Source organism: Artemia franciscana, chromosome 6 (genome assembly GCF_032884065.1).
Source record: "Artemia franciscana chromosome 6, ASM3288406v1, whole genome shotgun sequence".
Classification (NCBI taxonomy): domain Eukaryota; kingdom Metazoa; phylum Arthropoda; class Branchiopoda; order Anostraca; family Artemiidae; genus Artemia; species Artemia franciscana.
The window spans coordinates 28,053,942-28,079,421 of record NC_088868.1 but is presented as its reverse complement, the minus strand read 5'-3'; the positions used below and the strand labels follow the sequence as shown (position 1 = coordinate 28,079,421).

The 25,480-nt window shown below is 36.0% G+C and overlaps 1 protein-coding gene across 1 annotated transcript; it reads right to left on the bottom strand.

Moving 5' to 3' along the window:
- Positions 1-753: 753 nt before the first annotated feature.
- LOC136028272 (uncharacterized) lies at positions 754-24,805 on the bottom strand. The gene is made up of 5 exons (XM_065706011.1): positions 24,744-24,805; positions 22,915-23,061; positions 19,353-19,447; positions 9,885-9,999; positions 754-928 (listed from the first exon to the last, which is right to left on the bottom strand). The coding sequence occupies exons 2-5, from the start codon at positions 22,960-22,962 to the stop codon at positions 791-793; spliced, it is 396 nt and encodes a 131-aa protein (XP_065562083.1). The 5' UTR covers positions 22,963-23,061; positions 24,744-24,805; the 3' UTR covers positions 754-790.
- Between the last annotated feature and the right edge of the window lie 675 nt (positions 24,806-25,480).

The following is a 25,480-nucleotide window of genomic DNA, read 5'->3' as shown; positions in this document are numbered from 1 at the left end:
CAAGGTCTGCATGCATTTTGATTTTACTTTAAAGTCTTCCGATATTTTGCTTTTTCTGTGTCTAGGTAAGATGGAGACAGGCAGAAGCTGTTTACTTCTCGTACATTCACATCTCTTATTATGATAAGATGAAGTTGCTCAGGATCTGATAAAACAAGTTTATATGAACGTCATTTAATGATGAAATACAGCACGTCTCATTATTTAAATAAGGAAACAATCAATGATGGAATACTGATGCTGCATCAGATCCGTAGCGTCATCATTTTTAGGAAAAATTGCCATTTAAGCTGCTATTTAATAAATTTTCACTACCCAATTCAAAATCAATTTCCCCGTGTGTGTTCTTGTGGAGTTAATTTGTACTGACATCTTTGCACGTGTCGCATTTGCCAAAATCCAGAATTGGAGCAAGATCAAATGATCTTGCTCCGATTCTTAGTTGAATGTTGTTATCATTGATTATAACTTAACAGACTGTAACTGTGGTTTGATATTGGTCAATTATGTATATGTTACCATAAATATTCAAAATCTGGTTAATGTCGACATTCACCGGTAAATAACCGAAATTCTTTTTTTCTCTGCTCGTATTCAATTTGTTTTGTGAGTCAGTTTTTTCACGTCTTAAACAGACTATGGTGGCAAAAGTTATGTTAGTTTAAAGAGCATCGCATCAAATACGCTACTTTACATAAGTGGCAATGTGATTCCACTATTAAACTTGTAGACCTGCTTTTGGACATCAGTAGATACTAAAACAGTTCATAGTTTTATTTTTTTATTCTTACTAATATGGTTTATGTCTTGCATTTTTTAGCACATTTACATCCACTTTACCACTGCTTTGTCCAACTAGCTCTTCTTTCGTTCCCTCTTTCCAAACGTTGATAATGTCATCTTCACCTCCCGTTATAATACAGCGACTCTAAAGATAAAAGGAATAAGTGTTGTTATTAAGCAAGAGAAGGATCAAGAGATAAATTTAGCAAAATGTAGCCCTCCTGCCTATTCCCCACCATCAGTTTAAAACCTTGGCTGACTACACCCTCACAATGAGGATTAAGCTCGGAATATACACTCGGATTATCAGGGTCCTGGAGTTCAAGGACCCCATAAATTGTAGAAACCTGTTTAAGTTCAGCAAGCCTTAAATAAAAAGAGAAAATGGTTAGATAATCTTGACTGAATAGCCAACAACGCACATATTCTTGCCGACTGCTGTCTCTTCTTAAACACCCTGATTGCCACCAAAGCCACCTAACAAGGCACAAGAATGACAGCCGACAGCACTATTCAGTAATGGTCCAAAAAGGCTTAGCAAAATCAAAATTCAAAGTACAGAAAGCAAAACTTAATGCAATATTGGGCAGAATAAACATTAGCCAAAGAGCCTGAGTGAGGAGAGGAATTAATATACAAAGGAAAGGGCAGAAAATAGAATTATGTAATATTAGGCGGAATACACATCAGTTGTAGAACCTGAGAAAGGAGAAGGATTAATATACAAACTTAAGGGCAGAAAGTAAAATTAATTCAATATCAGGCAGAATAAACATCAGTTGAAGAGCCTGAGTAAGGAGAATGATTAATATACAAATTTAAGGGCAAAAAGTAAAATTAATTCAATATCAGGCAGAATAAACATCAGTTGAAGAGCCTGAGTAAGGAGAATGATTAATATACAAATTTAAGGGCAGAAAGTAAAATTAATTCAATATCAGGCAGAATAAACATCAGTTGAAGAGCCTGAGTGAGGAGAGGAATTAATATATAAATTTACGGGCAGAAAGTAAAATTAATTCAATATCAGGCAGAATAAACATCAGTTGAAGAGCCTGAGTAAGGAGAATGATTAATATACAAATTTAAGGGCAGAGAGTAAAATTAATTCAATATCAGGCAGAATAAACATCAGTTGAAGACCCTGAGTAAGGAGAATGATTAATATACAAATTTAAGGGCAAAAAGTAAAATTAATTCAATATCAGGCAGAATAAACATCAGTTGAAGAGCCTGAGTGAGAAAAGGAATTAATATACAAACTTATGGGCAGAAAGTAAAATTAATTCAATATCAGGCAGAATAAGCATCAGTTGAAGAGCTTGAGTAAGGAGAATAATTAATATACAAATTTAAGGGCAAAAAGTAAAATTATGGATCGGTATGGATTTTCCCGTGAGTAGGAAAGGTTGGCGAAAAGTAATCAATTCTGAAAAGTTAAATGATGATACTATGACTAGTAATTGCCTTCCACCTAAAGCTTGGTATACACATTATTCTTCTACTTTTTCGGTGATTAACTATTACCATAAATTCTGTATATACTCGCCATCTTAACCCCCTCTGCAGTAAAATCCTAGTGCAACGCCATATAGCGCTCACATCTTTTTCTCCCGTAATTGATGCTGTGAAAAGTTTAAAATCCGATTCAACAGATTGGGATGGTACTTCTAAGATCCATGTGCCAATTGATTGAACCCCCATTATATCTCAACTTCAGCTTCTTTTTCAAATGTGTCTATGTGCTTCCAGTGTACCAGGGAGTTTTCTTTGTGGCATTGTTTTGACAATTTCAAAAAGTGAAAGTCAACAATTGACGGTTTCACAGATCGACCTATTACTGTTTCTTGTACTATTAGCAAGGTTATTGAGTACATCCATCTGCCTTTTCTGACTAAGAATATTAATGAGGGTCAAAACCAATTTGGTTTTTGGCATGGGGTGGGTTGTCAGCATGCCCATAAAATTATGTTTTCTTTACTGGTTGATAATTCTTCCAAGGAAAATGGCCTTTATATGTGTGCTTTGGATCTTCCGAATGCGTTTGATAGTGTTGTCCATAGTCACATAATGATTCTTAGGTTTCGGTGTTCAAATTCTTTTCTTCAATTAAACTGCACCAGACACTATTATAAGGATACAATGAGGAGTTAGGCAGGGTGGTGTTCTGTCCCCTACACTTTTTAAGATTTGTATTTATAGTGTGCTGACTAAGATTTCAGGTACATACCTTTCTGGTCTTTCGGATGTTTCTTATCTTGCGTATGCTGACGACATGCTTCTGATTAGCCGTTCCAAAAATGGTCTTTCCCAAATGGTCTCTACAGTTTCTGATGATTGTTCTGATATTTGCCTTTCACTTAATATAGATAAGTGTGAGTTCATTTCCTGCAACTGAGCTAATGCTACTCCCTTTCACTGTAATAACTTCACTATTACTCTTGTTGATGGTATCCGTTGGCTTGGTATCTCTATTGCTAACAATCTTTCTCGCTTGCGTCAGCGTACTCCTTATGATGTAAGCAAAAAGATCCAGAATGGCTATTCAAAGATTGTTGCAAACAGTGGGAAGTATAATGAACGTGCGTTGGCCAAACTTTATTTTACTTTCTGTGATCGTTTCGTCCTTTTTGCTTTAGGTCTTTTCCCCCTTCTTAAGAAAAGTAATTCAAAAACAATCTGGTTAAATTATTTCAAATTTCGCAAGTTTCTTCTGTATTTTCCACCTTGGACAATAAAACAGATTTTTGTTAGCAAGATTTTCAGTTCCTGATATAACATTACAGTTGGAAATTCTACAAAGAAAACTCTCGAGTACAGCTTATGAGCGCCTAACCCCTCACCACCGTCTTATCCGTTTTTTTTCGTTGATTTTGTGTATTTTTGTTTTTCTCTTTGTGTTTTTTTATTTGTTCTTATTCCGCCATATTTACTTTATGTATAGTATGGGTGATATATAAATTACTACTAGTATTATTATTACAAATACTCTTGGCAGCCTTATTTCTAATAAATTTTTTTATCAATAATCCCCTTTCAACTCCATCAAAAACCCCTCTAAGGTCTAAAAACGCTACAAAAAGCTCATCTCCCTTTTTCCTAGTATATTTTCTAATTAAACTATGTAAAATAAATACTTGGTCTATTGTACTATAATTTTTTCTAAATTCTGCTTGAAACTCCACCAGTCTTTTCCCTCTTTCCAACCATTTGTCTATCCTTCTACACAAAATCTTAGAGAATAGCTTACTTGTTCCCTAATGTCATAAGCCAATAATTCTAATGTTCTTCTGTGTTTCCGTTTTTTAAGAGGGGTACCACTATTGACGTAACCCATTGTTTCGTCCATAGGGAAACCTCTATCAACTTTGGAAAGATAGTCGCTATCATCAGTGTTGCCCAAACCCGTGTCAACTTCCAAATTATTGCCGGTATTCCATCTGTTCCAGGTAATGATCAACCTCTCATAATTTATTAGAGATTTCCATACTTCATTTTGGGTTACAGGCTGAAAAAGCTCTTGATTTAAACAAATTCTGTAAAACGTCTACCTGATCGTTGGTTTTCTCTGCTATGTTCCTAAGATTTACATTTTCATCTAATCCACTGTTCCCTCGCATCTCCGTTTCCTCTAAATAATCTGGTCAACTTTTAGCTAGTCGAATCCTCCTTTCTTTATTCCTACACCCTAACGAACTTTTCACTAACTTCGAAAATTATCTACTATAAAAACATAGAAGATATGGCATTAGACTTTACAGTCACTACCGACGGTTCTGATCTCCGTTTCTTGGCCCTTCAGTCAGGAAGTGCAATGGGGGGTTGGGAGCCGACCACCCTGTGCTTTCGCACACCCTTCCTGTTTACCTTCCCCAGATTTCTCCAGGTACCCATTTAGAGCTGGGCTCACTCTGGCTAAGCTTAAAGAGTCACGCCACTGACCCCCGTCCCAAAATAAACAATTGGGTACACTGGTATTCGAACCCACGTCCTCTCAGACAAAGGATCCTGAATCCAGCGCACCAATCCACTCAGCCAGAACTTCCAAAATTCTCTACTATCGTTACCTCTAAATGCTTCTCTAATTTCTTTTACCTCCCTGATATTCAAATGACCTCTTTTTCCCCTTTATAAACCTTATCTACTCTCTCCTCTCCATCTCATATTCCTCATTATACTTCCCAATCTCTCCCTACCCTCTATGCTGCTTTAATAACATAATTAAACTATTCAATATATTTCTCCTAGTTCGACACTCGCTGTGAAAAAACTCTTCTCAGACCTCCCTCCCCCATTTGCAACCCTCTCCCATACTGAATACACTAATTGGCTCCACATGTCTAAAGAACCTTCAACTTCCCAATCTTTTGTCAATCCCGGGCTTCTCTTCAAACTTTCTTGTTCATTTTCTTCCATTATTTTCCTTGAAATGACTTTTCCACCTTAGGAGACACATACAGCGGATTCTTCATATCTAGGGACTCTTTTTCTTTCCTATTTTCTACTCCATTATTCTTATCCTATTTCCCTTTTCTTTTGGTCTCCACCTTTTTTCTCTAAATTTAATTCTATATTGGCTCTGAGTGGCACATGATCAGACCCCACCAGCGCCAGAACTTCAAAATGAACACATGAAGGCCACAGAGACAAATCCACCATAATAGAATCAATCACATTAGGAGACCTCCCACTATAACAAGTAAATTCTCCATTACTCTAATCCATTCCTATTCTCCCATTCAAAATTATCAACTTATCATTGTTACAAAATTCCATAAACGTCCCTCCCCAATTATTATTTTTGCGAAGGTGATCTCTATTCACCCTCTGCGGAAGAACCACATAATACCATCCCAATTTCTTCCCACTGGTACATCCGTGCTGTCATGAACAGAACAGAGCATCTCTTGTGTCGATCCAACACAAGCGTTGAAATCACCTTGAAAGCAAAAACAATCGGCAGGATACAGTTTTGAAAAGACACATTTTTCCCTTTCAAGAATTGTACAAATATCCTCTTCCGAAAATGAACTGGACTCAGGGGGAATAAATACAGCAGAGAATATAATATTTACTTTTCAAGAACAAACTCTAATCCACACAAGATTACATGACGCACTTCTCAGGTTTAAAACTTTATTCTCCGCCAAAAAAAATTCTTTGACAATATAAGAATTTCACCTCCACGTGTTCTTCCATTTCTTGATTTTTTTTTTCCTGTGGACACCAAAAATATTCTTCTATAAATATAGGACTTTTCAACCAAGTCTCAACTACTGATATCAAGTCCCCCTTGCAACTATTTAACCTCAATAAACCATGGATTTCGTTTACCGCAAACCCTTGAATGTTCAAATGCACAATATTCATAACTTTTTTTTCACCATGGCCCGCAAAGTCCTAATTCCAGTTTCCTTTTCCACTATTTTCTCTCCGATTAAACCCCAGATTTCTTGGCGCAAAATCTTGCCTTTCATTACTAAGTAAGTTTATACAGTCAGGGAAAAAGGGTCTAGTGTTCCTTCCACTATATGTCGGGTCATTAGGGCAAATAAATTCCCCAGTCGACCTAATAAGAGGACTGACTGAGAGCAGCCGGCCCTTTTTGTCGGCTGCTCCGGAGTTCTTAAGCCCTGCGGCGGATGGGGTCGACTCATTTCTACAGTCAAAAATGCTATGCGCACTACTAAACAACATCTTCGAATTAGCGCTCTCCAGAGACACTTGGGAAGCACATCTCTCTCTAGCTACATTATTTGTCATTTCACTTTCTAAATTACCTCCTTGCTGTTTCCCATTACTTTATTCCCCCCACATTCTCAGGGCTCTTTAATTCTTCAGTTATGCCTATTTCAAAGCTATAACGATAACATTTATTTCTAGTAATCAATTTCAAACCACGTTGCTTTACGTCTAGTTGACCATTGTTTTTCATTTTATCCATCTCGATTTTTAGTTGGCTTCGAGCCAAAATTTCTCGTTCTTTGTACTGCGGACTAACTGATAATTTGTACTGACGTGGATAAACATTTGATTTCAATACGAAGTCTATGGCAGATACAGTACCAAATTTTATTAAGACAGGGGGAATACCGCGGGTTATTTTAAGCGAAACTTATCTCTAAAATCACTAGAGCGCATTTGTGTATTTGAATAATGGTGTTGAAAGCAGAAATCAAATCATCAAAAAGTGAATGACCTCTTCTAATTGGATCAAAGTTATATAAAATAAAGTTACAGCACTTACTATCAGCTTCAAGCCGCTATAGCTTTGATTTTGTTAGCTCGAGTTCTCTATTTAGGCCAGCTACTTCAGACTGAATTATAGTGCTTTGCTACTTGAATCCATTCACTGATATGCCCATTCGCTGATATGATATTCCCAGATCCGCACTGATCGATAATACCTGTTGAGCATTGGGTCAATTTTTTATATTTAAGCTCATTTTTTTAATCTTTGCTTGTATATTTGACAAGGTCTGGACTTGATTCTCTGTCATTATTCCTTTCCTACTAAAAAATTATTTTAACATAGAAAGATACATAACTTTCTATGGGCATCCCCACCTACTTTCTTCCACCGTAATTCGACGTCATACCCATCTGCTATCTTATCCAATTTTTAGCTAGCAAAGTCCGTATTATACAAGCTGTTAAATATCAGTATCAACTCATTCACTACTATCTGCCAAACATACCTTATTCCACATATGATTGAATCAGATAATGCACAAAGTCAATATAACCAAAAACTGGTTTTTCAACATGTAATTCTCTCAGGATTCAAGATTTGTTCGCTAAATGAATGCCTAGTTTGAACTGATAACTATATTCAGATTAGAAGGTTATTTGAAACTTGATAGAGTTAAATTAGAGTTACAGTTCAAAAACAAGGTTGCTCAATAAGCTAAAGACTTTGCACAGGGCAGCACATATGACATTTTTATGGAGCTTTCGTGCAGGTTATTTGAAACTTATTACAGTTAAATTAAGGTAACAGTTCAGAAACAAGGTTGCTCAATCAGTTCAGAAACTACTGACTTTGAACAGTGCAGCCAATAGGACATTTTTTATGGAGCTTTCACGCAATCAAGCTCAAACTGACATATGGGTCGTCCAAAAAAGTAACTGACTGATTTTATGGTATAATTCAAATCCATTTTACAAAAAAGTTATTAAGGTGAACAATTTAATCAAAATTCAAAAAAAGAACAAAAAAAAAGACACATATTTATAAGAATGAAGTTAAAATACCAATATTAGTACCTTCATGTTAATAAATTGAAAGGGAGTAGCCGATCCGGACTAGTCCCAGTTAAAGATAGAAATGGGGTCACAATTAGTGATAAGGAAAAAGTTAAAGAAAGATGGGTGGAACATTTTGAGAATGTGCTAAACCGAGATACAGTTGCAGGAAAAGATATAGATGAAAATGAAAAAGTTTGTGATACCTTGGATGTGAAGGAAGATTTGTTTAGTGAGGAAGAATTAGCGACAGTACTAGAAGGATTAAAAAATAATAAGGCCCCAGGTGCTGATAGTATGATTAATGAGTTCCTTAAATATGGTGGCTCTGAGGTTAGGAATAAGCTACTGAAGATTATGAACATGATTTTTGAAAAAGGGGAAGTACCCAATGATTTTAGGAAAACCTTAATTAAACCACTGTATAAGAAAGGTGACAAGAGTGAATGTCGGAATTATCGAGGCATTAGTCTGGTCTCTGTAGGTAGCAAATTACTGAGTAATATGATACTTTTTAGACTGAGACATGCTGTAGACAAAGTTTTAAGGGAAGAACAATGCGGTTTTAGAAAAGGTAGAGGATGTGTCGACCAAGTTTTCACTCTTAGGTTAATAATTGAGAAGTCCCTTCGTTGTCAAACACCTTTGGTCCTTAGTTTTATCGATTATGAGCAAGCTTTCGATTCTGTTGATAGAACAGCGTTAACAAAGGTCTTATCGTTATATGGTATACCAGAAAAATACATTAAAGTGATTTGCGCTATGTACGAGAATAATACTGCTGCGGTTAAGGTAGGAAATGAGGTTAGCAACTGGTTTTGTATTAAATCAGGAGTTAAGCAGGGTTGTGTTCTATCCCCCTTTATATGGATCATTTTGATGGACTTCGTCTTAAGGAGCACAGGAAAGGCAATTGGAGACCATGGAATCAAATGGGGAGGAAGAACGCTCCTGGACTTAGATTATGCTGATGATTTAAGCATATTAGATGAAAGTGTGAGCAAAATGAATGAATTTTTAGAGGTTTTACGAGTTCAGGGTGCTAAAATAGGCTTGAAAATTAATGTTAAGAAGACTAAGTCACTAAGGTTAGGAATAAGTGAAGATGAACAGGTGACCTTAGGTAACGAAAAGATTGATCAGGTTGGGAGCTTCAGTTACCTTGGTAGTATTATTAGTAAAGATGGTGGGAGCAGTGAAGATGTTAAAAGTAGAATAGCTAAAGCTCAGGGTGTTTTTTCACAGTTAAAAAAAGTTTGGAAGAATAGAAAGATAAGCCTACAAACCAAGATTAGAATATTGGAAGCTACAGTGATGACAGTGGTCAAATATGGCTCTGAAGCATGGACACTCCGAAAAGCAGATGAAAATTTACTAGATGTTTTCCAGAGAAATTGCCTACGGATTGTTCTGGGTACCCGGCTGACTGACCGTATTTCAAACAGTAGGTTGTACGAAAAGTGTGGTTCAATCCCGCTTTCTGGGGCTATGATGAAAGAAAGGTTGAGATGGCTAGGCCACGTTCTACGGATGAAGGATGACAGATTACCGAAGATTGTCCTTTTTGGCCAACCGTCTGGGGCTACACGGAAAGCAGGTCGTCCTTGTCTGGGTTGGGAGGATGTCATAAATAAGGATTTAAAGGAAATGGGAACTTCCTGGGAGGGTGTAAAGAGGGAGGCTTTAAATAGATTAGGTTGGAGGAGGAGCGTGCGTAGCTGTGTTGGCCTCAGGCGGCTTGGTGCTGCAGTGAGTTATTAGTAGTAGTAGTAGTAGTAGTAGATTGATTGTTTAATCTATTAAATAATATTAATTAATTAAAATCACTACCAAGATTCAAAAATCAAGATAATTACCTTAGGGTTAGCACAAACGGCTCTAACAATTTGATTTTTAAGCATATCCTGGTCTATAAGCGAAGAATAGCCTTTCAATTTCTTCTTATGTAATTGCAGCACTCGAAGACAGCCACTAGAAGAGACAAATTTTTTAAAAGCAAAAATAAAGTTTAAGTTACGCCAGGGAAAAATTAGACGCTCTGGAACATGAAATTCTAAAATTTCGGATGATAAAAGGAAAAAGTATTTTTCTACGCAATATAAAATGTTAGTAAATAGAATGAAACCACTACCACCCACACTTGGTCGTTTTTGGTTTCTTTATTCTCAATATTTATCCAAAAGTGCCATTTCTAAGTAGGTTGCTCACTAAATAGTCTAGATGATAATTAGGACGGTTTCTAGTCTTTTTATATTATCTGCAGTATATCATAAAGCGCTTTCCATGGATAATGCATTCCTAAATAAATAGACTAATTGGGCAAAAACTTCGTGCTTGTGATCCTTTCTGACAGAATTTAAAGCGTAGATAGAATGTCTTTTTGATGGGATATGCATTTGAGCATTCTTACATTTGAATCATAATTTTTATAAGATCATCTTACTGTGTATTGGGTAACACGTCTTCTTGACGCGCAGTAAGGCAGCCAATAACAATAAAGATCCACCAGAACCACTAGTGGCAGAAAGGACGTCCAATTGACGTTTCAGTTGCTGCTTTTTTTGAAGGACAGGTAGCGAGCCTATTGCCCAGCCTTGCGGTAGGCAGAATCACACCTCAGGCCCTATGTTTCCGAGCAAAGCATCAACCTGGTGTGCTAACACACGGTGGAGGCAGAGAAAGTCTGGGGTAAATCCTGAACATAACCTCCTACTTTTCACCGACCACTGCCAAGTGGCAGGAGAAGGTAAAAAAAGAACGATCATTTTCCCATATATTCTCGGTTCAGTTTTAATCGGGGAAGGAATAACTGGGCTCAAGTGTTTGATTCCTATTCTATTAGGTTTGGTGAAAATGAGTTATCTCTTCTTGGTTCTAAATTAGCGAAAAATTCGTGGAGCTTATTTGATAATAACAAGGATTTTTCTTGTTTATTTGAGTCGTTTTATGGAACCATAAAAGAGGCTATTCTTAACATTTGTAAAGTACCACCTTCTAATCGCAGGTCTAAAAGGATTATTCCTCTAAACCCATGGATGACATCCAGACTTCTCAAAAGCTGGAGAAGGAAAAATAATCTCTAGAGGTATTATAAATGCGCTACACTTTCAACGAGTGCTATTCGTCTTTGTCAATTCAAGATTTACCGGAATATATATAATTCCTTGTGTAGGAAAGCCAAATCTCTCTATTATCTAAATAATTTTGCTGCGTGTAATAAGGATATTCGTAAAACTTGGAAGGTAATAAATTCTGTGCTTAAACCTGGTTCTCAATATAGCTCTTTACCTATGAGTCTGGTCATTGGTGATGAGACTGTAGAGGGTGAGCTTAATGTCCAAGAAGCATTTACTTCATTTTTCGCTAGTATTGGTAATAATATCGCTTCCACAGCTACTTTTTCTCGGTCTAAGTCGGACTTTAGATCTTACCTCGGGCCGTCTTGTGTTAAGTCAATGTTTCTAGAGCCAGTAACAGAAATTGAAATTACTAAAATTGTTAATGGCTTGAAAGACTTATCTTCATCTGGGCCAGATTCTATTCCTACTAAGGTAGTTAAATCTATTCTTCCTTCAATAGTTGTGCCTCTTACAAAACTTGTTAATCTTTCATTTAAATATGGGATTTTTCCAGATCCTCTCAAGCGTGCTCGGATTATTGTTCTGTATAAAGGTGGACCAAGAAATGATCCAGCAAATTATCGACCAATTTCAATTTTATCAGTATTTAGTAAAATCTTCGAAAAGGCTATGCTTTCTCGTCTGCTTAAATTTCTAAAATCTAAAGAGTTTCTTCATGATTTTCAATTTGGTTTCCGAATGAAGCACTCCACTGAGCATGCCTGTATGACCCTTTTGAATTTTATACATTCTGAATTGGATTCGGGATTAATTCCGGCAGCTATATTCCTGGATATTCGCAAGGCATTCGATTCCTTAACCCATGAAATTCTTTTATCGAAGATGTCTCATTTTGGCATTAGAGGTAATGTATTTTCTTGGTTTCAATCTTATTTGAATGATAGGTTAATTTCTGTCAATCCACAATTTAATTTCTGTCAATCACAAGTGAATTTTGGCGTCCCTCAGGGATCAGTTTTAGGGCCAGTGCTATTTTTGATTTATATAAATGATCTTTTTTACGCAGTAAAAAAGCAGAAACCTATTCATTGCTGTAGACTCTGTCATCCTAAACCTTCCCTTGCCCATAGTGCCAGCTATAGTTCTTGTTTGTCCTTGTTTGTTTTGCTGATGATAGCACACTCGGCACTTCGGGGAACTGTGAATCCGAGCTTCGATTAAACTTGGAATACTTGTTTGAGAGAGTAATTTCATGGCTTGATGCTAATTTTCTTACCCTAAATTATTCAAAATCCAATTTTTTGATATTTTCGCATGTTTCTCAGATTTATCCCAAGTTATCAGAAATTCATCAGCCAAATGGGATAATTCACAGATCTAAAGATCGGTATGTTCGTTTTTTGGGCATTCTTGTTGATGAAAACTTGTCTTTCAAGCGTCACATTGATTTGATTAAAATGAAGATATGCAGGAGTCTCGGTATTTTAAGGAAACTCAAACATATTTTCCCTGGATCAATTTTGGAAATCCTTTTTCACTCCTTGATCCGATCTTACGTTTCCCACTGTCCAATAGTATGGATGTCAACCTTTCCTTCACTGTTAAAACCACTTTCTAAGGTTTATAATAAAGCTAGAAACCTCATTAAGGAAACTAACCGTTCAAGAGTTATCCCATTACTTGATCTCGAGTCACTGTATATTCTTTCGTGTGCATGTTTTACTTTTTCTCAGCTTCATGGTGACCTCCCCCGTCCCCTAAGTGTTCAGCCATCTTTCACCTCTGATCAGAATAATTATAATCTTCGCAATACCGAAAATCATATTCAAGTTCCTTCTACTCCTTGTGTAAGGTCAGACTTTAGTCCTTTAATTGCGAGTTATATTGTATGGAATAAGTTGCCCGAATCAGCTCGAAGGTGTCACTCATTCGGTTTGTTCAAAAAAAATTATTAAAAATTCATTGGCTTCTTAGAAATTATTTTATCTCTTTTTATATGTGTATATGCGTGTATGTATGCATATATATTTCCTGATTATTTCATTGGAGTCTATTTTATCTACAGATCTACTTAATTAATTTAGTCTGTTCAATCTATTAGTCTATTTAGTTTTGTTTTCTATAGTTTTTCATTTTATTTATACTTTCCTCTCTTCTCCTTTTTGCTCTTCTCTCTGTGAGTAAGTGATTATTTTTTTCTTCTCTGAGTAAGTGGCTCGTTCATTTTCCCCTTTTTTACAGGCCAAAGAGCCTTTGGGGAAATAGTAAAATGTAATATTGTATGTGTGTTTCGTGATGAATAAATCTTATCTTATCTTATAAGTTTACGTAATTTTTCAAGTAAAAGTTACGTAATTTTCGCTAGTCTTGAATAACAAGAGCTAGGGGCACATATGGCACTTGTGACGAGGTCGGCAGAGCCAAGAGCTCATATGGAAGGATTTCTAGCGAAATTCTAAGAATCAATAGATTTGATTTAAAAGGAAAATCGGAGGCTTAATGTCGGTCGGGATTTAATAAGAGCTCTGAGTCACGAGGTCCTTCTAAATATCAAATTTCATTAAGATCCGATCACCCACTCGGAAGTTAAAAATACCTCAATTTTTATAATTTTTCCTCTCCCTTTAGCCCCCCCCCCCTAGATGGTCGAATCGGGGAAAACGACTTTATCAAGTCAATTTGTGCAGCTCCCTGACGCGCCTACCAAGTTTCGTCGTCCTAGCACGTCCAGAAGCACCAAACTCGCCAAAGCACTGAACCCCACCACCTAACTCCACCAAAGAGAGCGGATCCAGTCCGGTTACGTCAATCACGTATATACGACATTTATAAGCGTTTTCCAAGATTTCCGGTTTCCCCCTCCAACTCCCCCCCCCCAATGTAACCAGATCTGGTCGGAATTTGAAATATGAGCTCTGAGACATGAGTTCCATCTAAATATCATATTTTATTAAGATTCGGTCACCGTTCTTAAGTTAAAAATACCTCAATTTTCTGATTTTTCCAAATTAACAATCCCCAGCTCCCTCAAAGAGAACGGATACGTACCAATTAAATCAATCTCGTATCTATAACTTGTGCTTATTCTTCCCATAAAGTTTCATCCCGATCTCTCCACTCCAAGGGTTTTCCAAGATTTCTGTTTTTCCCCTCGAACCCCCTATGTCCCCGGATCCGATTCGAATTGACAATGGAGCATCTGCGACATAAGATTCTTCTATATCTCAAGTTTCATAAAGATCCGATAACCCATTCGTAAGATACCTCGATTTTTACTTTTCCAAGAATTCCGGCTTCCCCCTCCCACTCCCTTCAATGTCGATTTAAACTGCGAGTTCTAAGCACAAGATCCTTTCGATATCAAATTTCATTAAGATCTGATAGCCGGTTCTTAAGTTATAAATACCTAATTTCTTCTAATTTTTCCGAATTACTCCCTCCCCCAACTCCACCAAAGAGAGCGAATCTGGTCCGATTATGTCAGTCACCTATCTTGGACTTGTGCTTATTCTTTCCACCAAGTTTCATCCTGATCTCTCCGCTTTAAGCGTTTTCCAAGATTTCCAGTCCCCCCCCCAAATAACACTGGATCCGGTCGGGATTTAAAACAAGAGATCTGAGTTTCGAGGTCCTTCTAAATATGAAATTTCATTAAGATACAATCACTCTTTTGTAAGTCAAAAATACCTCATTTTTTTATTTTTTAGAATCTACACTCCCTCCCAACTCCCCCAAAGAGAGCAGATCCGTTCCGGTTATGTCAATCCCGTATCTGGGACTTGTGCTTATTTCCACCACCAAGTTTCATCCCGATCACTCCACTCTAAGCGTTTTCCAAGATTTTTGGTTCCACGCTCCCCCAGCTTCCCCTTCACCGGATCTGGTCGGGATTTAAAATAAGAGCTCTAAGACACGATATCCTTCCAAATATCAAATTTCATTAAGATCCGATGACTCCTTCATAAGTTAAAAATACCTCATTTTTCTAATTTTTAAGAATTAACACTCCTTCCCCAACTCCCCCAAAGAGAGCAGATCCGTCCCGGTTATTTCAATCCCGTATCTAAGACTTATGATTAGTTTCACCACCAGGTTTCATCCCGATCCCTCCACCCTAAGCTTTTTCCAAGATTTTATGCCCCCCGAACTCCCTCCAATGTCACCGGATCCGGTCGGAATTTAAAGTAAAAGCTCTGAGGCACGATCCCGGATCCATTCGGGATTCAAAATACGAGCTCTCAGACAAGATATTCTTCCAAACCTCAAATCTCATTAAGATCCGATCACTCCTTCGCAAATTACAAATACCTCATTTTTTCTAATTTTCATAATTAACCCCCCCCCCCAACTCCCCCAAACAGAGCAGATCTGTTCCGGTTATGTCAATCACGTATCTAGGACTTCCGCTTATTTTTCCCACCAAGTTTCATCCCGATCCCCGATTCTAAGCGTTTTCCAAGATATTAGCCCCCCTTCAACTCCCCCCAATGTCGCCGGATCTGGTTGGGATTTAAAATAAGAGCTCTGAGACACGATATCCTTCCAAACATCAAATTTCATTAAGATCCCATAACCCGTTCGTAAGTTAAAAATACTTCATTTTTTCTATTTTGTCCGAATTAACCGACCCCCCCCCCCCCAGATGGTCAAATCGCGAAAACAAAAAGCGAAAACGCGAGAACTATTTTCAATTTAATCTGGTCCGGTCCCTGATACGCCTGCTAAATTTCATTGTCCTAGCTTACCTGGAAGTGCCTAAAGTAGCAAAACCAGGACAGACAGACCGACAGAATTTGCGATCGCTATATGTCACTTGGTTAATACCAAGTGCCATAAAAATGAAACGACTTGAAATGTCAGGATCTGGATCGTAGTTGGATTCGGAAATGTCAGATAAAGAATTCTTAAAGGGTATTATAAAAAAGGGGGAAAATATATAAATGAACGATAAAGAGGCTAATGCTGGCGCATTAGAAACAGGAGCAGTAGATAAAACAAACAGTAAAAAAATTCATGGCTGCTTTTCATTTTGATGCACAGTCGATTATCCTTTGGAAACAAATTCCACATTTAAGTGGTGTTTGGTATTGTACTGGATCATGGGAATTTTTTTCAGGGCGCATTTTCCAATGGTCTTTGTCAAACTAGTATTTTGAAAAATCGCTCAGAATTTATAAAGAAAAGTCTTGTTTGTCATTTTGTATTAGTCATTACAATTAAAAAATAATCTTGCGAATAAACAAAATCTATAAGTCAATCAAACGCTTTCACACCCAAATCTAAAAAAAGTTAAGAAGTCGACTAGATCATGTTAACTTCTGAAAAAAAAACAATAGTCTGATTCAAAATTCGATTTCTTAATAATTAATTATTTATTATCAATATTAACGATATTATTTTATATTTTATCTCTTTAAAGAAGCAGTAATTGCATATTTGTTAATGGATTTACACATTCTTTCTTGAAAACGGCTCCATATTTTTTTTTTTGCCAAAATTGGCATTCTTGGATTTTCTAGCCTGAAAAACGATGTAGATAGGTCAGAAGTTTGACAAATTCATTAAGAGCCTAAATTTTGGGAAATTAATTTTTCTTGTGGTTCATCTTTTACTATTAGAGCTAAGAAAACGCCATGAGGTTTCTTCCTGTGTTTATATATCTAAAAGCAAGGTCTTAAGAGTAAATTTGCGTTCAAAATTAAGTGTAAAAGAGGAAAAATGAAAATTTTCATTCATGTAAAAGTTTACTGTAAATGGCTTATAGAGCAGAAACCGGAAACAGCAAAAGTATTCCTATTTTTTTTAACAAGAGATTACAACTATTCAAAAATCCAAATAAAACAAAAGTTTGAAGCTTAGTAGACAATCGGTCTTTTCAGAATTCAAATTTGTTTCAACTATTTTATCTCTTTAAACGGGTCAGATATGTTTTTGAAAAATATACCTATGAAAAACATAAGTATGAAAAATAAACCAAGGGGAAGGCCCCCAAAAAACACAACATTGTTATAAATGATAGTTCCTTGGATAAAAAGAAGTTTTTGTACAACCACCTGAACAATCAACAATCTGGACCATCATGTGAGACTAGACCAATACGGGTAGCAAAAGCAAAGGGCGTTGACATATTGTTTGAAATACTGAAAATAAAAAATGAAGAAGAAAGAAAAATGCGACTAAAAGACTTGCAAAAACGAGGATCAAAACGAATTAAAAACGAAACTGAAGAAGAAAGAATTATGCAGCTATAAGAAATGCAACAATGAGAATCAGAACGTGTCCAAACGAAAGTGAAGAACAAAGACGCTTGCGGTTTTAAGACATGTGACACCGAGAATCAGGACACGCCAACAACAGAAGTGAAGAACAAAGACCCTTGCGGTTAGAAGACATGCGACACCGAGAATCAGAAACAGTAAAAAATGAGAGTTAAGAAGGAAAAAAAATTAGGTTAGAAGAGCAGCGACGTCACAATCATCGACGGCAACAAGGTATGGCACAAAATCCAGCACAAACTACAAAGATGTCGTAAACTATGTAAATGTTATATATAAGCTATTGACACCCTTCAATAATGCTTGTACTCACTGTAGAGCTCTCCATTTTCCTGATGAAAGAGTAGCAAACAATCATTTTGAGATTCTTGTTTGCAAGGTCGAGTTGCATTGCCACCACCACTATTTCCGAATGAATTGGTTTGCCTTTATTAGGACGTTACTTACTCACTAAACAGCGACAGCGAGAACTAAAAGTGACAGTAAGAATGAGAACGTGTCAATTTTTTTTGACATGCAAACACGAAATACATATATCACGAGTTTGAGAAAATTCATTTGGAGCTTTAATTATGGAAAAAAAATTTCATGTGCGACGTCATATTTTTGAGAACATTTTGAAAGAGTAGATTATATTATTTCCCTTTTAGGAGTGATCATATCGTTTTTATGTCCATGACGCATGCAACATTACAGAAAGAACATAGCTAAGTATAAAATACCAAGAGTAACGAATCTATTTACAGAAGACGTTTTACTCACTTTCATAATGCCTAGAGGACAAATAAATAACCTATAATATCAAATGTGACAAGACCAATCCGAACAACTAAGGTAAAGGATATTGAAAAAACGTCTGAAGTAATGATAAAACATTATAAAAAAAACAATGAAATACACAGTTAATACTTGCATCAACGACAATTACAAAGAGTCAAAAACAAAAGTGACGAAAAAAGAAATATACGGTTAGAAGATAAGCAACAGGAAAAATTAAAACGAGTCAAAATTAAAGTGAAGAGCAAAGAAATATGCGGTTACAGGACGTGCAACAAAGAGAAGAAGAGCAAATTAAAATGAAAATGAAGAGCAAAGAAATATGCTGTTGGGTATTATTTGGTGGCAAAAACGAACGGTAATTAACTTCACCATTGGTTAGTATTTTAGAAGCACAACGAAACCTCTAGTGACTGTTGGTACAGTGATCATATATGGTTCTAAAAAGTGGGCACTTCGGAAGAAAGAGGATTTGTTAGATCTTTTCCAGAGAAATTTTCAACGGATAGTTTTGGGTAGCCATTTGACAGAATATGTTTCAAGCAGTACGAAAAATGTGGTTCTATCCCTCTTTCTATGGCTATAATGAAGGAAAGGTTTAAAAATGAAGGATATGTTTTGAAGTTGATGGATTACGGATTGTCAAAGATCGTCCTTTTTGGCTACCCATCTAGAGCCAAACAAAAAGCAGATCATCCCCGGAGGGGGTAGAAAGAGGACATAAGAAAGGCTTCAAAGGAAATTGAAACGTCTTGGAAGGAAATAAAGAGAGAATAGTTTGAGATGGAAGAACAGATGGCTTTATGTGGCAGTGAGTTGTTAGTTGCAGCAGTAGTAGTAGAATAAACAAAATTAAGGTTATATGAATAAATGATACTTTGCAAACTAAACTAGCTTAGACTAGCGCAGGTACGCTACATAAAAAAAAAAAAAAATCAATATTACAAGAATAAAAACATAACACAAACTAGGTCAAGCATCAACTACTGAGTCTAAGCGTTATTGTTAAAATGTCTGGTAAAATAAAACAAATTGCTGAACATATTTCTCAATAGTGGAAACTGGGTGTACCATTACATGCGGACAATTCTGTTTCAATTAGCGTTTTTAATGTTTTTACACCTAGATTTATTTCCGTCCTTAGAAAGAATGGATTTTGAACATTAACTTCAAAAGAAAAGGATATACCAACCCGTGTTTTCTTTTCGATCCTCCAAGAATGAAAACATCATCACTGTCATCAAACTGAAAACTGTCGACAAGATAGCATGCTTCTGGGGATGTTCTCTGAAATAAAAAGACTTTTTATAAGGAAAATGCTTTTTAAAGTTCCAGGAGCATCAAAATGAAAAGTATTTTCGGCCCTCATGGCACGTATTAGGTCTATCCATAACTGAGAATCATGGTTTTCAAACATTTTTCTTTTGGTTGTTTCAAAATTATGATGCTTCAGGGCAGTATCACATTATTATCAGTGTTGCCACGTAGAGCCGACAAAATATGAATGCATAATAATTTGTGAAATTTGACGACGCCTTTCTTCTGTAAGAATTCAACTCCTGAAGACAACTACACTTTAAAAACAAATCTAAACCTTCTTGAGCTATTTGATGCCGTACGATTTAGCCTATTTTTTGCAGATTTTCCGCCCAGATTTATTTGTTTAAAACTGAAGGCATGAAACGCCCTCTTGATTTAGCCTTTTTTTGCTGATTTTTGACCTACGTTTATTTATTTTAAATTAGGATAAATTTACTACAGAAAGCCACACAACTGGATATGGAGGTCCTTTGTCATTGAAATTTTAGTTTCCGATTTTCCATAATTTTTTTTTACATATGTAGGGTCACGAAAATTTCAACTTGACCAACCAAATAAATCATATTTAATCTTAGATATCCTTTACACCTTAATAATCTTTAAATTTTACGATAAAAGAAGCGTCTTTAACAAAATTTTGGTACATATTTGTTATTTTAAATTATATCATGGTTGTAGCAGTAGCTGCAACCTAATAAGGACCTAACCACAGCCCATAGTAACCAAAAATTAAAAACCACCTTTAGAAACAAACCGCCTAGTGAGAAAAAATTGCCGTTTGACAGTAATCCAGAAATAGATATAATTACTGTTTGGTTCATCTTAAAGATAAAAGTTTTTTTTACAAAAAGAAATGTATGGTAAATTAAAAATAGCCTGAAACTCCGCAAAAATAGCCCCAGATCGAAATACAAAATGCACCATTGTGTAGTATGGCTGAAAACCTTCAATTGGGAAATTGGATTCCCCTACCTGGAAAAGCACTGTAGGAGGTAGGAGGGAAGGAGGTAGGAGGAGGTAGCACTGATGTGTCTCATTTTTTTTCTCTTTATACAAGGCTAGCAAGTTTGCCAGAACATCATAGAGATGTTTCATGACTCATTTAAAAAAAAAATCCCCATATCTACAAGCTTTTTATAAATTCCATCATTGGCGAGTACCAAATGGCACTAAAATGGCCCTTTTAGTGCCATGCCTCATGTCGAAAAGTAGGGGCTATGGGGTTACCAGAACTTCTAAGAGAGATGTTCAATGGCTCACTTGAAAGCTATTGCTCATATATACGTGTTTTTTTTTTTTTTTTTTTATCAATTCTACCATCCGTAAGTGCCATATATATCACAAAATACAAAATACAAAAATATATCACAAAAGTGGCACTTTTGGTGCTACTTCTTAAATGGAAAAGCTTGGAAATATAAAACGGTACCATTGTAATCATTATGGTCCAAAATACTTTACAGGAGGTCTACAAGAAACCCTGCTGCATACTCCCTCTCCCTGCCCCCTTATTAATTTTAGCAAATCCTCTACTCACTAGCAGGCTACTGCAACATTAGCAGGATTAGCAGTTAACCAGAACATCAAAGAGAGACGTTCAATGGCTCATTCGAACTAATTTCAACAACTATACCTAACAATAACTACAACAACTAGGAATAGTTGTTGGTATACCTCTATACCAACAACTATACCTGATTTCAGCAACTATACCTATGGGGACAAAATGGGTCCCCACAACCCCTGGGAAAAGATATGACTAGAAGAAGAAAGAAGTCATTTCGTTATGACTAAAAAAAGGAAACTAAACGTCTCAGATACAAGATACAATCCCAACATCTATCATTCTCATCACTGTAACCAGTATTTTCACAACATTAACAATACGCTAACGACATTTATTTAAGAGCAAACTTACAACTGATTTTCCTATGAGCTGGAAATGATGTATGCGTTCTTTTAGATCTATATCGATATAGGCCCAAAAAATTTAGTTCTATATCGTTTCTGTCACGTCTAAATGTCACGTTTGAACTTTTTTGGTCTGAAAAACTTTTCCGGTTTCTATCATGTTATTTTATTAAATAATTTATTTGTTATTTTAGGTATAAGCCTATTCTCTAGCTTCAAAAAATTGTGCCCTAACTCTTGATTATGATTGGTCAGTCGAATCTTGTTTGTAAAACTGAACAATGTTGAGCTCGAGAAACTAAGAACAGCGCACATAATTGGGGTAAATTTTAATTCAAGAGCCGCTTAAGGTATTAAGTTGAAACTTTCAAGACATGCTGAGAGGGATGTTGAATTGAACAAAAGGCAATATATCAAAAAGCGATGTTAAGGTGAAATATTTAGAGAATGGTTAAGAGATATTAAACAAAATCAAAATACACTATGTGCATGCAGGTTGTCACAACGGATGCCAGCAATATCTCAAAAACCTAGAGCATTAATTTGAAATTATCAGGGTATGTTGAACTAACACATGAGGAATTTTGATTTTAGTGACTAACGCGACTATAATATGGCCCGAGCATCAATGTTACTAAAATCCACTCCAGTCCAAGGACTGTGGGGGACTAATAACCAAGAAAATGTAAAAATATACAAATGTAAATATGATTATGGTTACAAAAAAATATTTGGTTCCTTTTGAGGAGGCAACTTTAATATCTATTATAAATGACCAAACTCAATCTTTTGAAGAGGCGATTAAGATCAAGAATATATAAACATAAATTTGGCTATAAATAGAGACGCAGAAGATATTTCCTTAAGCTCAATTTATAACAACTGAAAATCAAAAGACCTGATCAAGATTTTCGTCTAGTTTAATTTAAGACAACGTGTCCACATATCTAATGAAAATCGAAGTTGCAGAAAGGCGAAGTCTATTGCGAGGCAAGAAGGCTTGTCCAATCCAACTGGTGAATTCTCTTTCATTTATTTTTGGCTATTTTTTTTTCTATTCAGTATCTTTCCTCCTCTTTTTAGGTTCACTTCAAAAAGTTGAATTTTTTTTTATGAGCACTGATAACGACTAGGAGGAGGTCCTTGTAGAAATATTTGCTTGTTTTTCGCCTTCATATTTTGCCGCTAGCTGACACGATTCTCGTTTTCTCACCTATTTGATTTATTTTTCATTTATTATATCCTGTCCTTTCTTGGTTTCATACATCAATGGCTCTGGAGTGTCTTCATCTTTGAGGTATACAGAAAAAAAAGTGAACAAGAGAATGGTTCAGAAGAACAGTTGAACAAGCTCTGTTGAGAATGAAAAAAAATGATAATAGGCAGATTTGATAAGCTTCAAGGCAAAAGAAAATTACATGGAAAAGGAAGCAAGGAGAAAGGATTCAAGAAAGTAAGGATATAAAAATATGAATAGCAATAGGGATAGAGAGAGTTAGAGGTTAGAGATATGATGATGTTACCATAAGCGCTTTTGACAATGTTTCCCTTTCAAATTTGCATGAAGGCATACTCTCTTCAATGTCCCATAGCTGATATTCTTCAGACTGACAGACTACACCCAAATGGTTATAGATGGCATTGCTTCTTTTCAGCCATTTCAAAGTGTCCTGCAAAACAATGAAATAAAAATAATTTAAAAGCAACTATTAAATTCACTTCAAGTTACTACCTAGCAAATTGTCAATAGCTGTCACCCATTGATAGGGAAGCAGGATATTAACTGGCGTTCAGCCTTTATCTTTATATTAGGTAAACTTCGAAAAAAAATATACAGACCTACTATAGGAGTGAAAACAGTTACTTTTAAATCTTAAAAAAAAAGTTGAAACCGATGCGAGTTGTAATTATCACATTTTTTATCACACAAGCCAATAATTATCACATAGCCAAGTTTATAGACTAATAACCCTTATTTTTATCAATCACCTTTAACGCTGGATCTTTCCACCTCCAGTTTTATTTGAAACTTGAAAGCCGTACTGATATTTTGGGCTAGTTTCTTTAAGGTAGCCTAGCAAAAAATGAATTTAGTTGAAGAAACTAAGAAAAAAGGTACAAACCAAATAAAATTTAGCTAATTTTAAATAGTTTGTTAAATTTCTCCTTTTCAGAAATTGACGAGCTTCGTAAATGATTTTCGCCATATCTGTGAGCAGGCCTCAATTAGAGGGAGGGCATTAGCCCCCTTTCCTAGATTTTGCATATAAAATACTCCAGCTAGGCAGCCTCACTAAGACAGAAGGGCGGCAACAGCCATGTCAACCTAACCTTGGCGGACACCTAACACGAAGAAAGGGTACCCTCAGACTGGGAACCCGTCGGTTTAATATATTCCTGCGGATCAAAGCAAAGCAAAAAAAAAAACTGATAAAAAAAAAAAAAAAAAAACACTTCTGGTTTCTACATTCCCAGCAAGCGATAAATGGGATATTTCAGCGACTCCAACAAATTCAACAAGTCGACCACTTCAAACGTCGACACTTCAACGTAAAACGTCAAAAATACCACACTGTGGGGGCTAAAATGCCTGTCCAAGCCAAGACCTGATAAAAAAAAAAAAAATAGAATGGGGAACAAATACAAACTTGGCTTAACGCCGTTAATTCTGAAATCAAGCCAATCAGTAATTTACAAGGACAAGGTCACAGAGAGGACCCTTCATGGCTTGAAATCGCCACCCCATTAACCCAAGACCCCAACCTGCGGAACACAAAAAGCTGCTCTATCACAGGGGTGAATGGTATGTAATAAGAAGTTTTTAAACAGCTACAAAACTGGTTTATTGGCTATGTCCTCCTGAAACCCACGCTCTTTACACTAAAGCTCTATACTTTAAGAATGTCTTTGAGCTCGTTCTGATAGAATTGAGACAAAAAGTCAAACAGATGACAAAAAGTCCACATAGCCTCCACTATGAGCGTGAATTATGTATATTAGACACTACTCGCAAATTGGCTTAGTAGAAAAGCTTTTAAGCATCGTTTGCTATGCTTAGATTGCCAGAATATCCCAAGTGTATGATTTGGAAATGACAAGGATACCTAAGTAAAACAAAAGACACTATGTACATCCAAAACAAAGAAACAAATCTGAAAACGAAAAGCGGGCCAGTATGAAGGAAAAGAAAAGAAGAACAATCAAACGAACATTTCACCCGTATACAACGAGGCGTCTTTAGCATAGAGAGACAAAAAAACAAGAAAAAAGAAAAAATAGAACCTAAAACTGAAATAATATGGATAAAACACATATAAAACCAAAAGAGCCTAACTATAAAATCAATACTGACACATAAAATTAGCCAGCTACTTCTATGAATGCACAAAAGCGACTGGCAAAAACAAAACAATAAATTTAAAATTTAAAATGGACTTGATCATTCTCCTGAGAAATAATCTTTGCGTTAGCATGTAATGCTGCTAATCTTGAAAAGAAGTTATGACTAAGAATACAAGAAAAAAAGAAAAGAAAGGAGTCCAAAGGACATTAGAATAAAAGTATTTTGCCAAATCATTCCGATTTTAGTTCTATTCATACTGAAAACCTGGATAATCTAAGAGTTTTTCTTCGTATTTTCATCAGCATCACCATGCTAACGTAAGAAAATAAATCAGCCAAAAAATGCAAATGGATAAATTTGAGGACACTTTTCGTCTATAACAATTTATTATTTCCCAAAGACAACTAGACAGGTGCTCCCAAAGACAGCTGTTTGGAATGTATACTTCTAGCTAATTTTTTGCTGATTTTTTCACCCAGCTTTTTTTGTATTTGGCATCACTGCAACCAAAAACTGCACAATTGATAACTTTCTTGCAGTAACTTGTTTTCAATAACTCGGTGTCTTGTTTGTACGCACGTATGTATTTTTTTTTTCACTTCAATTTTTGACCAGTCATTGAACTCTTCTGAATATTCAATTACTTCTAAATTTTATTTGTAGCCTATATATCTTACCGTGAATGTCCAGAATTGGTGAATGTCGACATTCACCTTTGAATGTCCGAAATACCCCTTTTTCTCCTT